At 30.2% G+C, this 16,282-nt stretch overlaps 1 protein-coding gene across 2 annotated transcripts in view; it reads left to right on the forward strand.

Annotated features, from left to right (window-relative positions):
- Positions 1–2,058: 2,058 nt before the first annotated feature.
- Positions 2,059–16,282, forward strand: part of Set2 (SET domain containing 2) — a gene marked incomplete at its 5' end in the record, with an annotated part of 65,206 nt that continues 50,982 nt past the window's right edge. For both annotated transcript variants that reach the window (XM_067285803.1, XM_067285804.1), the window contains 3 exon segments: positions 2,059–3,715; positions 8,900–9,028; positions 15,314–15,365. In XM_067285803.1, the coding sequence (XP_067141904.1) occupies positions 2,059–3,715; positions 8,900–9,028; positions 15,314–15,365 (1,838 nt within the window).

A 16,282-nucleotide genomic window follows, 5' to 3' on the forward strand; every position in this document is an offset into this window, starting at 1 on the left:
TACAGGTAACCACCGTATAACACGGGAGTTACATTCCAAAAAATTGCCGTGTTATGCGAATCCGTGTTATACGAAACAAAGAACTAGTGCGAAAAGGGGGTTAGGTTCCAAAAATTAATAATCATGCTGTTAAATCCTCCTTTAAATCGGATTTATTATTCACAAGTCGAAAGGCCAGATGCAGGCAGGCATCGGGGCATACAAAATTACAAATAAAAATAATAATATACTGAATATTATACTGTAAAAATATAAAATAAATACAAAATAATTTATATTGTTAATTTAAATAGTAGCCAGGGGCACCTCTAGTAGCCATTTTTTGGATATAGTGATAGAATCCGGTTTTTCAACTTTATATAGTAGATTTTTTTTCATGGGTAAAATACTTATTTATTATTTAAGTAAATATTTTACCAGAGGATTATTCATCTTATATGATGATCTTAGCATGAGCATCATCAACTGGTAACAGTTTTTATTACATTTCATGTTGTACTATACGAGTGTTTTACCTGATTTCCGAACCGTGTTAGAGTGAACCCGTGTTATACAGGGGATGTTCCCAATTCTCGAACCGTGTTAGAGTGAATCCATGCTATAAAGTGCCGTGTTATACGGGGGTTACCTGTATAATATTAATAAATTTTTGTCATTTAATTTAAGCATATTTAAACACAAATTATCGAATGCCATTTATATTATATGATGTCAATTAATGCAGTTTTAATTAATTAGATTTAAATTCAACTGTGGTGCATACTGAAAAATGTAAATAGTATTTTTCCTGCATACTCATTGAAATGTAATTTAAATAGCTATGTCATTGATGATTTATTTGACACGAGGCATTCTTGGGCCACTGACTTCTGAATCAGTAGTCCTGTCGACTTTCTTTAACACATGAAGTATAGGGAGTTGATCATTTGTGGACAGCTCTTGCCATGTAGCATGTTCAGAAATAAAGTTATCATATGGTAACTGGAGCAAATATGGCATTTAAAATTTTGTTCCTCACCCATTTGTAAAATGACTTATTACTTCTGTGATCAACTAATAGTTAGGCTAATTCTATAGGATAACAGTTATTATATTGCGCAACTATTCATAATTTAAAATTTAATTTTGTTAATTTCTTCCTGAAAAATATACACGTTTCACAGTGCACTGCAAACCAAAACTGTTTGAGAACTGCTGATATAGATACATAGTAATAAAATTAATAAAAGTATATTTAAAATTTGAACTGTAATTTTCTTGTTTGGCTTGTGATTAGTAGTGAATAAACTAAAACATTTACAAATTTTATTTTTTCAGTTTCATTTACAAGTATTCTTTTAAATTCTAATTACAGTAGAGTCTTGATTATCCAAAGTAATGTGAATAGGAGTACTTTGAATGACACAGAATGTTTAGTGCATTTAGTAGTTGGCAAATAGAATATTATTCTTATGAAAACAAAATTTTATGATGATTACAATTAGTTTCTTTGATCTTTCTTAAAAATGTTTGTTATCATCAGTATGTTTTTTTTCTTTTTCAAATTTCTAGAACAGTGGTTCTTAACCAAGGGTGCATACAAAGCTTTCGAGAGTCTGTAGGCTTGGAAGGGAAAAAGTCAACTTATTATTTTGTGTTATTGTGTGAAATTGTTAATTATTGTGTTAAGAAGCACATATGTTATTATATCATATGTAATTTTATTTTATACATTTAAAAACTTTATTCTGAGAAGGAATCTGTGACCTTCATCTGACTGGAAAAGAGATCTATAGGACAATAAAGGTTAACCCCTGCTGTAGAGATTCTTTTGAATGTTGTACATCACTGAGTCAAGATTTGTGAAATGAACTATTCTCTGTTAGGTTTGCATTCTCCTCATTATTGTATTACATTCTCATAACTTCATTTACAAAATACTCTTCTGTAATTTACCTCACATAATGTGGAATCTCAGTTAATCAAGACTCTAACTGTATATTATAATAACAACTTTGAATTTGCATTAAAACTAATGTTTTTCTTGTGAACTAAACATTAAATTATTATTTTTTTACAGTGATGACGATGATGAGAATTTATGTGACGAAGCCAACAATCATGAAAAATTGGATAGTGTTGATTCTAAAGACGTATGTGATGCAACTTCATGTGAAAATTTAAACTTAAAAGATGTTTGTGATAAACAGACAGCAGATATGCAGAACTCAAACGAAGAAACGCATCAAATAAGTGAAAAAATAGGTGAAACTCTAAATTCTTGTAATGTTGAAAATAGGCTAGAAATTAATGGGGAAAGTGGAAGATTTTCTTCGGATATGAATTGTTTAGTATCATCAGACCAAAATAATCAATTGGTTACAAATTCTTCTCACAGTAATGAAACTGATTCTGACACATCACAAAAACTAGAAGATTCGAAGATAAAAACAGAAGAATTAAAAACATTAGTCAATATCAATCATAATTCAGATAATGATAATGCGGTTTTAGAAGAAATTAGACAAGTACAATCTCAGGATAAAAACGATTTTAAAGAAGTTCAAGATGTTTCTAAGACAGACTCATCCATAGAAAAATTAAATATTCGAAATGATGAAAATAGCAATGATAACATAGTACAAAACATATGGTCATCTGAAGCAGAATCTAGTGATTCAAGATGCAGTGGTACCAGTAATAATTCCAACAGTCAAAATGAACATAAAAAGAAATTTGGAAAATTCCGAATACTTGATACTGAACTCGGCTTACCAGCGGGATCTGATCAAGTTTCAAAGTCTGAAGATAAGTTAAACAACAATCAAGTAGCAAAAAGTAGTATGGAGGTGAGTGCAGTTTCAAATAGCGACAATGCAAGTGTAAACAACAATCAAGAACAGTGTGATATATCTACTATTCAATTGGCAGCATCTAGCGAATTAGTTCAAAACAGTAATTCGTTACAAAATTCAGATTTACAAACACAAATTTCAGAAAAGGAAGACACTAGTTATTCTAGCTGCGAAGAAACAGCTGTGAGAAGAAGTAGTCGAATCCGATCTATTGTTGAAAAGAGAGAGAAAGAAAGAGAGGAACGAGAAAAGGTAGAAAAAACTAAAAAAGGAAAATCTGATCATAAAGAAAATACGTCAGATAAAAAAAGACAGGAGAAACAGAAAGAGGATAAAATTCAGTCTGAAAAGAAAAACAAGGAAGATACTACAAAGAAATCTGATGCGGATACAAATCAGAAAGAAAAAAGTACACCTGTTCAGGAAAAAAAAGAACGGAAGACTAAAACAAAAGGAAATAATAGTGTTCGAGGAAAAAATAACGTAAAAATTGCTGAACATAAGCAAGAAAGTGAAAATGAAGAAAATAAACAAACCAAGACTGATGTGAATACTTCATCACCTGCACAATCACAGTCATCATCTCCAAAATATGAAGGAAGAAAAGAACAGGATGATATTCAAAATCCAAAGCCAGAAAAAGTAAAATCTCGATGGAGGCGAAGTAGCGAGTTGGAAAGAGGTGAACTTAGTGGTAGTTCAACACCAACTTATATTATTGAAACTAATGAAAGGCATTCACCAGTCCCACTGCCGGTTTCAAATTTATCTGAATCGCAGCATAATCACGAAAAATTACCTGGAATAGAAGAGGAAGAAGAAACACCAGAAGTTCCCCCTCAGTACTTGCAAAGTGAAGAAAATATTTATTTATTTGAAAGGTAAAAATCTTAAATATTTGTGTTGAATTTTTGTTAAAAATACATAAATTATAGTCTTTGCAATCAATATTTATATATAAAAATGTATTGATTTTTCTGAAAAATTCAATATCATATACTCAGAGATTTACTTTTATTGTTGATAAATCTGATTATATAATCCATAAAGCTAGCATTTCAAATGCAATATTGTATACAATCAAACCTCATTTATCTGGAACAAACAGGACCAGACTTAATCTGGATTTACAAAAATCTAGATGAACCAAAATTAATGTGGTATTGAAATTAAAGTGTAAAATTTCATACTGAAAATACATTTTAGTGATTGAAAATAAGTGTACATTCTTTACTGATTTGAAACAATAGGAACATTAAAATTATTCAATATACAGAAATAGAAACAATATGTGTTTTCGTCCTTGCAAATGTGAGATTGCTACATAGGTGCGGTACATACATGTTAAGGTTGTAAATAATGTTTCCATGATCGCAAATATTGCAAAAAAAATAATAATCTTTCCACAGAAGGCATAAAGATTTAAAAAGAAATGACTGTGTAAACAGGGTTTGACTATACTTACCTTTATCAAAGATATTTTAATGTTGATAAATCTATGAGTATGTGATACAGGGTGTTCAGAAAGTAGTCTTAAGGAGAAATGTTTATATTCTTTTTCCTATTCAAATCATACACACACAATTCAACATCTGCAGGTCAACATTCAATAATGTATGTGATATCAACTGAATGAACGTTTACAATACAATTCATCAGGTATGCTTGTATGAAATGCGCAACAATGCGCAATTTTTGCCATTTGTTGTAGCATATGTATTAGCTTCATAGGGTTGTGTTGCTTTCTGAACATGTTGAATTACATCTGAAATTCTGTTGTCTTGTTCAAATACTTTTATTTTAAATTTTTTAGACATTTCTTTTTCTGTTTCATTTAATAACAATTTTATATTAGAAGCAGTTCTATAAACTAAAGAAAATTAAATAAATAACAAACTCATAAAGCAAAAACCAGCAAAGGATTTATGAGTTTGTTGTTTATTTAAAGTTAGTCAGTATTTACTAGTTCTTACATCAAAGAAAATTGATACATAATATTTTTGGTTGCATATTTTTTCTGAAATCTCACACATAAATTTACATACAATTAAATCTTTGCTGAAAAATTAAATAAATCTATGCACATACCTACAATAGAATCAGCTTGTAATCACAGTTATTTTTATCAGAATAAACATGTCCCAAACTGTGTAAGTTAAAATACATGTACACTTACAAAACTTTTTTTATTCAGAGTCTTGGTTATTTCAAGTAAACAGCTATTTTAAGCTATCTTTTTATACTATCCATTTCAATCTGTCGTTGGTAGCATACAGCAGTGGTCTTCAACCTTTTTTTGTAAAGGACCATACAAATTGTAGAAGATAAGTCTGGGAGCTATGTACAAAAAATATAGTCAAAGATTAAAATTTTTAATTTTCAAATAACAATGGACATATAAATCAATGTGAAATTTTCAATTACTTTTTCAAAAGAATGTTGTTAAAATCTGAGATAAATTTTGTGGCACCCAGTTATAAAATCCCATTTAGATATACTTTGGATGGTGGAATTCAATATTTTGGTTTTATATAAGTTTCATTTTTGAAAAGGTGTGTTTGCAAAGATACATAGAAGCAAAAATAGAAAATATCGTCTCATGCAAATTTCTTAAGGGATGGAACACATTGATGGATAGTTTTTGCATGGAATTATTTCAGAACAGACCGTGACAACAAATGGTTGAAATGAGAGCAAACACACAGCATCCATGCAGAGAAATTTCGGTACCAGATCCATCTTGAAAAGTGAAACACATGAACCGGCCTAGTCATCTGACTTTTTTGTGATAAATATCTATGTTTGTGTGCTAATACAAAATTGTGCACCTAATTTTACAAGTGGAAATATCTATCTGTTATTTCAGTCCTAAGACTTACAATTCTTTTCTGGTGGAGTTTTGTAAAAATTTAACAAATCCCCTTCTTTAAAGATGTTTTTAAATTCCTACTATTAGTTCACACACTTCCTATATATATATATTAAATGTTCAATCATTAATAAAATACTTTTTATTTATCCACTCAAGTTCAAATACATTTTTTTAAACTTGTAGTGGATGACACTCGATGTTAATACAGTTTTTTCAAATATGAATTCATTAATTAAATTTAATTATTGGTTAATATTACCTGTGGTATCGAAGATGGCGACGGGGAAATTTTTTCCCTAGATACTAGACAGCGACAGGGAAATTTTTTTCCTCTACGTTCGAGATGGCGCGATTATCTGGTAATCTCGAATCAGATTCTCGAGTGATAATCTGGAAGCAGATTAACAATGGATAATCTCGAAGTAGAATACCGAGTGATCTAAACGTTAGGGGGCGTACCCGTACTATTTGTCGCATTATGCAAATTAATAAATTTTCCCTTCGCCGTCTAGTATCTAGGGAAAAAAATTTCCCCGTCGCCATCTTCGATACCACGGGTAACAATAACATAATTATTAATACTTTAAATAGAGTTTCAGCAGTTTGTAATGAAAATTGAAATCAACAGGCAGTAGCTCAATCGGTAAAATGCAAGGATTTCAGTATTTTTCACGTGAAGATGAAGAATGAGAGTTCAATTCTTGCGAAAAATCAATAAATTTTTGAAAATTTTTGCTTTAAGTAGACGTTTAATCCAAATGATTTTCGAGAGTGAGTTAGCAGCTGTGGCTTAGTGGTTAGAATGAAGGATTTTTCTCAAAAAATAAAATTGAAGAAATTTTATGCTTTGGGTTCAATTCCGATTTCTCTTTCTATTTTGCCACTTAATATTGTGATTCTGTCATATGTATATACATATTTATGTTAATTGTAATTATTCAATAAAAAGTAACTAAAATAAAATTTTTCTTTGTTGACCAAAGTAGGAATTGACTTTAAAAAAATTTTTTTTAATATTACTTGTTATAAAAATCATTTGCAACAAAGTCTATTAATTTTAATTGTCTTTTGAAAAGTTAAATGCTTTGTTGTACTAGTTTGAATGTCAATGATAAAACATATCAGTAAAAACTTACTATGTAGGCCAGAGTAATATGCTTCAGGGGTGTATTTAGCCCACAGGTCATAGATTGGAGACCCCTGGTGTAACATGTTCCTTTAATGTCAAGGTCAGTAACCAGAATTTCCATAATTATAGTCTTATCAGCCTACTTAATGTTGTCATTTTGTTATTGTTATCAATACAGAAGAATCCCAAAGTGGTTACAATTATCAGATTATTGTATATTTTTAAATATAAATATGCAAGAAGTGCCAACTAATTTGATGTAACATTTGTCTCATTAAAGTGTGATTTATACTGGGCACAAAAGGTGTGAAATATAACAAAGCAAAGAGAGCTGTTGAAGAAATGTGAGTATATATAATCTGTTGAAGCAAATTAAAAATTTTCATGTCAGCCAATGGAAGTAAATAGCAAGGTTGCGGCATTTTCAACGCAAAAACGTGTATGTTGGACATTCAGCACCGCTTTCCTGTAAGCCTAGAAGTTTGACAATGGCATTTGGGTGTCGAGCATGATTCCACTGACTTCCAAACCCCATTGTAAAACTTCTAGGCTTACAGGAAGGCAGTGCTGAATGTCTGACATACATGTTTTCGCGTTGAAAACGTTGGCCGCAACCTCACTAATGACAGTTATGGCATGTTGGAAAGCACAAAGCCAATGAAAATAACCCTTTCATCTCATATAGAGTTCATGACTCAGAGCATAAAAAAATGGCATCCAATAATTGAAAAGATCCATATTGACTGTTACAGGTATGTACAATATTTTAGTTTTGATGAGCCTACATAACAATGTAAATGAAAATAAGAAAGTTAACATAGTAACTGCAATATGTATTGAATTTTTTAAAATGCTATCTATTGATGAAAGTGAGAACTCATGACCACACTTACCACCATTTGCAATGTGAATGAAATTTGCCTCATTTGCTCTATTCTCTTTGCTTTCTCACTCTTTGTATCCAGTGTACATCATGCTTTATATTTGATTTTCAATTAAAACCAGTTAATGCTTTATTTGGATGGATTTTTAGAATATTTTTAAGGGTTTACAGCTATTAAAATGTATCACCTAACTAAAACTGTCATTTGCTTAGCATTTAGTAATAAATGTGTTCCTTCTGCTCTATTTACTTTTAAACTAAAAAAGAAATTTTATACTCATATGAAGCATATACTAGGATTAATTGATGAGTATTTCTTTACTATTTAGAATAGTTTATTGACAAATCCATAAAAACAACATAGACTGTTATTTTTGAATATTTTATTTGTAAGCTTAAATACATCAGAGAGAAAATCTCTCCCCAGGAAAAACAAGTCAATCGACGAAGTAATTTGTTTTGATAAATTATGTTATTGAATAGTTCAATAACAAAATTTATTTTAAATATTTTCCTGACTGAAACTTAACAAGAAATTAAAACTTTTAATCTCATCTGACGTGGTTGACCCCTTAAGTAAATTACAAATACACACATACACATAAATATACTTAAAGTGAATACTTAATATATAATCGGAACAATGATAACGTTATCAAAACTAAGACAGATGATGATGACTGTGACAACTGGATTTGGGTGCTGTCGAATGATCCAGAAGAAAGTGCCCCACTGAACCTGATTCATTACAGTTTTTATTCTGGTTTTAGGAGCAGCTTGTTGATAAGCTGCAGTAAATTAGGACTATACAGTAATAGGCTACAGTTTAACTTCAGGGCTACATACTAAATCTTGTACTATACAGAAATGTTCAATTTGGAATGAACTAGAATGTCTTTTGTTTTAAGTTGAAAAATCCCAAAAAATCTATTAAATTGTTTTTAAACACTCTTTCTGGCTCCTTAAAATTTAGCAAGCATTTTGTTCAACTGTACTAACCATACAGATCCATCTCTGGTTAAATTTAACTTTTAACTGTATTGTTTACTTTACAGATTTATCTCTTAACTGGTGTTTAAGAGATAAATTTACTTATTTATTTAATAATAATAATTGTTTAAAACTTTTTTGCAATGTATTTAGTTTTTTTTTTTTATAAATAAAAATTTTGTAATTTACAGGAGGAGATCAAAATGCAAGAAGGAGGTAAGACGAATGCTGTGTGATTGCACATTAACAAAAGAGGAGAAAGAAAAAAATATACCAGGTTGTGGCGAAGATTGTTTGAATAGGCTTTTGATGATTGAATGGTAAACATTTTTTATATTATATTGTATGGGGTTGATTTCGTTTTTTAAACGAGACATTGCTTACATGAGATCTTATTAGTGTTGCTTGCCATTATTGATGGTTATATTGCTGGCTTTAGCATAATATTTTAATCAAAACGAACAGTTAATTTTGCAAGTATTGTTTTAAAATAAATTAATCAAATTAACTATTACATTACAGATTTGAGAAATTAAAGAGTGGAATTTAAAATTCTAATTTTTATATTTTAAATAATTTAGTCAAATGTTTTTGAATAATTTTAGATTTATATGAAGTTTTGAAAGTATAATTTGTCATTTTACAGTTATAGATTTGGAATATGATGAAGAGAGAGCGTAAACATTCATACTGTAATATTCAAATTGCATTATATATTTTTCATTAACAGAATTATTCCATATGATCCTTGAGAATAAAAAGAAAACTTTATTAAAAAGTATACCATAACAGAGCATAGTATAATATTCCTGTTTGCACTAAAAGAATAATTGCTGCAGAAATGATAATACAGGAAGATTCAAGATGATTTTTCAACTTTGAAAGCATATTTTAAGAATGAATTGAGGTTTAAATAAATAGCAAAACACAAGATTTGTTTCAGCAGTCATCATGGTTTGATGTGAATACCATTGGTGATACGACAGATATTCCAATTGAATTCATTTCTTTGTCAAATTTAAAGCAGCATATCTGTCTGACTGTGATGGTGATTTGAGTTTTGAGCTCAGTAAGATTTGCAGGTAAAGATGGAATAAACACTAAATCTTTAATGAAATTTTAGAAGTAAAATTTGAGAGATATCAAACCGGGAGAACAAAGTAGGTCACTCACAGTCTTGCTCAACCAATCCACTTTCCTGTGAAATGTATATCAAGGAAATCCTGGATATCTGTATGCTAGTGGGGCAGTGTGCTGTCTTACTGAAAGTATGTATGTCCTTTCATGTCATCATCTGTAAATGTAAAATAAAAAAGTTTTCCAGTGCATTTAGGTACTGTACATGATATCATTGATGGTGCCATCGTGGAAGAAGAGGCCATAACTTTATACTTTCTTTTGCTAAGAGCACAAAACACATTTAGTTTTGGACTTTCATGAATATGTTTTACAGTTACTTGTGGATTTTCAAAGTTTCACATCCTGCATTTGTGGGTGTTGACTTTCCTGTTGACAAGTGAAATGAAATGTTGAGTCATCACTGAAAATAATATCTTGTCATTCTCAATCCAATAAAACATTTCTGCATAGAATTCCTGAGACACACTATCTGCATCAGTAAGTTTTTGCAAATTTATATCATTTTAAGTGCAAACATTCTCATAAAACTTGCTAAATGGTTGTGAAATGCTTGTTTCAAGAGACACATGTTATGTTGATTTTAAAAAACTATGAGCAAAGTTTTTCTTCACTTGTTCTTCAACAGAATCAGAAATACATGGGAAAGCAGGGATTGGTCTTGATGAACAGAGCAACCTGTTTCAACAAAATTTCTCTGCCAAGAGTAAATTGTATGTCTACTTGGAGAATCTCTGAGATACTGGTTGCAAAAATTCTGTTGAATCGTTGTTACAGATTTTGTTTTCTTGAACCAAATACACCATGAGTGTGCTGTGAACTGGTGTAAGCAACCATTTTGAAATGCATGCTTCACAATGACAGAATTTAGTACTATAGCATCAGAAAAATTTGATGTATTTTGCTATAAATTAAAACCTCAATTGATCCTGTAAGTTTTGATTAAAATTCTGTATGATTTCAAAGGTATAAAATTCTTTTTTGAGTCATTCTGTAAATCTAATATTTTGGCTCTTCATTCATTATAAAAACTATCAGCTACTACAAATAAAGTAGATTCTAATATAATTTTAATATGCTAACATATTAAGTTGGCTTAAGCTTGTATGATAGAACTCAGTTAAGAAGTTCTTGCATTAAGAGTTTTCAACTTAGTATCAAACTGGGCAACCAAAAATCATTTCAGAAGTTCCTCATGGATAATCACATGTAGATGTGTCGGCAATGTCCCTCACAACTTGATACACTTATTATGGGCCTGGCCAAACCCATGATGGGGTTGATTAGGCTATCTTAGTGCCTATGAGATGGAAGGAGTTAAAAAATCATTATTATAATTGATTGTTTATATTACATGAAACATTATCCTTGTTTGGTTATTTACAGAGTAATAATTGCAATTTAAATAAGAAATTTCTGTTCAAATTTACAAATATTGAAACTTTATGTACAGTTGTCTGCTTTTTCAGTAATTGAGATGAAAAAATTCTACTTAAACTATAGTAATTGTGATTTCCAGGCTTATCCTCTGGTACCAATATCAGACAATAGTGCTAATAATTTTGAGAAAGGGCTGGAAAGTTTGAAAGCATTAAGATTTAAGAGAAAATTATCTCAATTTCCAAAAAAAAAAATGGAATTTTAAAATTCATCTGTTTAAGGAAATTGGAGAAATGAATTTGGTTGAATTTTTATGATGATATAATGTGATTTAATTAGATTATTAAGTTAATTTGATTTGTATGCTTGTATATGTTCTGAGTAATCAAAATGTGTACACAATGTGGTTCATAAATTTTAGGACAGGAATTATAAAAATTCAAAAACACATGTTAGATTTAGTACATATTTATTTATTTATTTATTTAATGTATGATCCATTAGTATGTATGCAGTCTTTAACATAGTCATACAAACTTTCAGAGAGCTTCAAAGAAAATTTCTTTTTCAATTGTCTTTAATTTGTCACTCAACTATTTGGATGGTGGGAAAATACGCAAATTGGTGTCCTTTAAGCTTCAGTTTTAACTTGGGAAATAAAAAATAGCCCAGAGGAGATAAATTTGGTGTGTAAGGGATGATAATGGGGATTGATTCATGGTTGTAGCATTGTGAGTGAGTATGGGTACATTGTCAATCAACACAAAAAAATCTTGGAACTGGAATTGCAGTAGGATGAACATGCTGAATGCATATTAGGAAACAATCCTGTACTTATTCTGCATTCACTCTTTCCCCTTCTGGTAAGAATTCTTTGTGAACCAAACTTTGAGTAAAAATATGATCAATATCATTTTGATATAACTTTTAGAATTTCAGTTATTTAGTCAGTAAGACATTCTCACTAATTCATTCTGAATTCTGTTGCTTGGTTTATGTAGAATAATAAAAGATAAGACATTAAGTCATCTCCTGTAATGATTCTGCCTAAAAAGTTTCTTTTGCATTTGCTATTGCAGTGATGTTCTGACAAGATGTGATTTGATCTGTGTTCAGCTGTCAAGGATGTATGGAACAAAATGAGCACAAACACCTTTGTCTTTCTCAAATTTTCACTCAAAATGTGAAGATCAAGTTTTGAGGATGTCCAAAGTCTCTGCTATCATCTGTGATCTTGTTCAGCAGTTGTTCTTCACTAACTCAGTGACAGCAGGAATATTTTCTTCTTGTTGATGTCTTGTGAGCACTAAGATTGGCCTTACTTTACCACTAGACTTATTACATCACCACAGAAAAACACTATTTTATTTTCAGAATGCATTTCGGACATGGAGTCCCTCATCAGCTTTTTTGCTTCAAAATTAAAAGGAGGTTAACAATTTTAAAGTACTGTAATTGACACAAATGAAAAAAGGCTGTAGACTTTGATGTCCTGTGGTGGTGTAATAAGTCTAGCAGTAAAGGCCAATCTTAGTGCTCACAAGACATTAAGAAGACTAGACAAGAAGCATATCATAATATTTTCTTTTGTTTGAATAATGTGGGATGACCACTTCTTTCATTATTGTCCACCAATTCTCTTTTCATCATGAAACTGCAAATACCATATGAAGACATTACACTAGAGCTTTACCATGCACCTTTTGTTTCAGTTTTAAAGTTTCCGTAGAAGAAAGATAAAATTTTTTAAAAAATTGCAATTTTCCATTTACTTTTCAAATCCATGATGCAGCAACAGAAATATAGTTTATCCTGGATGTTATAACTCATGAATTTCTGAGTATACATTGGTGACACACTGCAGTTGAATAGATAATAGTTGTTATTACTTAATTAGCAAATTGGCTGATACATTGTTACATTACTACTATGGCAAGAACTTGTCTCAGAATTTATTGTTTATATTTCTACAGTGTAACTCTACATTGTTTATATTTCTATATTAAATAATTTTTATGAAATTTTATCCAATATAGAAAAAGAGGATTCTATAATGCCAGTATGTGCTTTAATATTGTATAAAATAGATCAAAATATACGTACCATACATACAGGGTGTCTGAAAAGTTTAGAGCTGTGGAACCTTTTGTAGTTGGAAGTCCATATTTAGAGAGATCTCATAAGTAAAATAGAATTTCAGTAGAATAGTGTATGCATTCAGTATACATGTACCATAACTAACTTACACATAAATTGTATTTAGATAGATATCTTTATTGGAAAAAGCAAACATACATTAGACACTCCTTAATCTGGCCATTCCTTCCACAGAGGGGTGCCAGATTAATGAGCGTACCAAATCACTGAGAATATTAAGTTAAAGTGTCATCAATGACATGACCTGTTACCATTTGATACCAATTCTTTTTGAAGGCAGGTGGACAAATAATATATCAAACTGATATTTAATACTGTTCACAGAAACAAAGCCAAGCAAATATGAAAATGGGATGTATGACATGATGAACATATTCATGGAAATAGAAATGCACAGGCAATCAACTGCCAGATAATTGAGAAGCAAGATTATCAAAGGGCAGATTAACAAGAGTGTACTGTACTTTCATTACTCAAAATTAATCAATTTTATTTTGATATCAAACTACATTCAAAACCACAAAAAGCCACAGGTTCCCCCATCTAATGGTTTAGAGTCACCTGTTAAGATTATCATCTTATATGTTCTATTGAATGCAAAAAAATGTACATTGGGTGATCGGTTAACGAACAGATCGGACAACGAACACTTTCGCAAAAGATTTTTATGTTCAGACAACAAACCTATGTTTGGCTAACAAATGCCTCACAGAACAAACAAGAAGGAGCGATACAAAAGAATGAATACTGATTGGTCTTCCCTTGTCTCCAGGTAAAAATTCGAAACTTTTCGGAATGCAGGAGACGTGGACATCGATGCTCAACCCTATATATATTGATCGGATAGTATTACTCCAAACTTTGAAACCTCTCTTGTAATTCCAGCCTTTTGTTTACCTCTCTGACAGAAAGAATTTTTTGTGTCAGTTTTCATTTTTGAAAAGTGAGAGTATAATAGCCAAGGTAGAGAGTGGGCAGATGTCTGATGTTGCTAGGCAGTATGGCTTGAACAGGTCTACAGTAGACACAATCTTATCTAAGAAAGATATAATCAAGAAGACTTAAATAGCTAAAGGAGTAACAAAAATCACATCTGAGAAACAAAGAACATTGAAGGGCTCATAATAGAACCTTAAACTGATCTGATGACAAAAGAACTCCAAGAACTCTTAAATGAAGAACACCAAGATATGTTTTCTTCTGGAAAAGAGGACCAATGCCGATATCTGCTATTAAAGACCTTTTGAAGAAGTGGAAGGATGTCAGAACAACGGCCTTAGAATAGTATCCAAACCAGGTTGAGGTTAATAGGCTTGGGGACCTCCACAACGAAAATGCTATTAATTACTTCTGAAAAATCTTGAAGAAGAGAGTAAAGTAATCGACATTGGACAGATTCTTTAATACAACCCACAAACAAAAAAAAACATGACTGATAAAAATGCAAGACTGTGTATATATGTTTTTTATTATTACATATAAATGAACTTAGTAAAAAAAGTATATAATTTTTAAATTTATTTTTTGGGTCTCCAGAACAAATGGATCAAATTCTTGTAAAAATCCATGGTAAATCGATAATCATTATGAACAATTTGGGTAACGAACATGTTCTTGGAATGGATTATGTTTGTTAACTGATCACCCACTGTACTTGATTTCTAAAGGTGTCTGGAACTTGAAAGGAAACATGTTGTGAGCATATTTCTTGAAAATATGTGTGATGTATTGTTTGGAAATAAATTTCTTCAAAGATTACAGATTTTTCGAAAACTTTGTTTTAATAAATATGATTCAGTGGAATTTTTTTAAAAGTTATACATAAGAGTTATAAGTACATTCAATTAGACTTAACAAAAATTTGAAGAAATTTCCTAAAGTTTTTTAAAAAGTAACTACTGTCATTCTAATATATAAATCTTTGTTTACAGTGGTTCTCGATGTGCTACAGGGGATGCATGTACAAATAAAAGATTTCAAAAGGTATTTGAGAGATTTTTTTTATCTTGTAAAACATTTTTTAAACTAAGGATAAAATCTTATATAAATTATTAAAATTATATTAGTTAATTCAGTACTATATAACATATAGTACTGAATTAACTAATAAAATTCAAAAATTATTTGTTAAATAATTTGTTTACATATAACATATACTAACAATTATTTAACAAATAATTTTTGACGAGGATCTTTTCAGCACAGTTAATTCAATTTTGATCATATTATTTAATAAATAAAAGTTTAACATTTTCAGAGGAATAAAATCTTATAATTTTAAAATTATTTACATTAAATAAAAAAATTCAGTTGTAATACTTTTACATGACTTAGAGAAATTTCAAATATTAAGGATAATTAATGTTAAGAAGATATTTTTAATATATTAGAATACTAGCTGTACCTAGCCACGCATTGCTGTGGCTCAAAATGTATCTATTATAAATGTATAACACTCCCCGCGGGAGAATTTTGAAAAATTCCTTCTTAGTGTACATTTTCTTGACATATTCTATTAAAATGCAAAAAACCGCATCTAAAATAGTATAATAGAAGCCGTGTTCTTTATGGTAAGACTTAATTTTGTCCCTCTCCCCACGGAGGGGGAATTTCGACATCTATATAATATAAAAACGCACGTATTCGAATGCAATGTTTTGTCAGAATTTCAAAGCAATCAGTTAAGAACTTTCCAAGATTTAAGATTTTGAACAAACGAACATTTACATTTTTATTTATATAGATAAGGACTTTTACAAAGACAAATTTTCTACAAACAAATAGAAGCCACACAGCAATTATTTTGGAAGCTTGCTTTATTTGTCTATGATACCAGCCTCCAAGTCATTTATCAGTTGCAAAGTGACACCTGTGCAATAATTTTTAAAATAATTGGAAAT

This window comes from Centruroides vittatus, unplaced genomic scaffold (assembly GCF_030686945.1).
Source record: "Centruroides vittatus isolate TY-2023 unplaced genomic scaffold, ASM3068694v2 scaffold_3038, whole genome shotgun sequence".
In the NCBI taxonomy this organism is placed as follows: Eukaryota; Metazoa; Arthropoda; class Arachnida; order Scorpiones; family Buthidae; genus Centruroides; species Centruroides vittatus.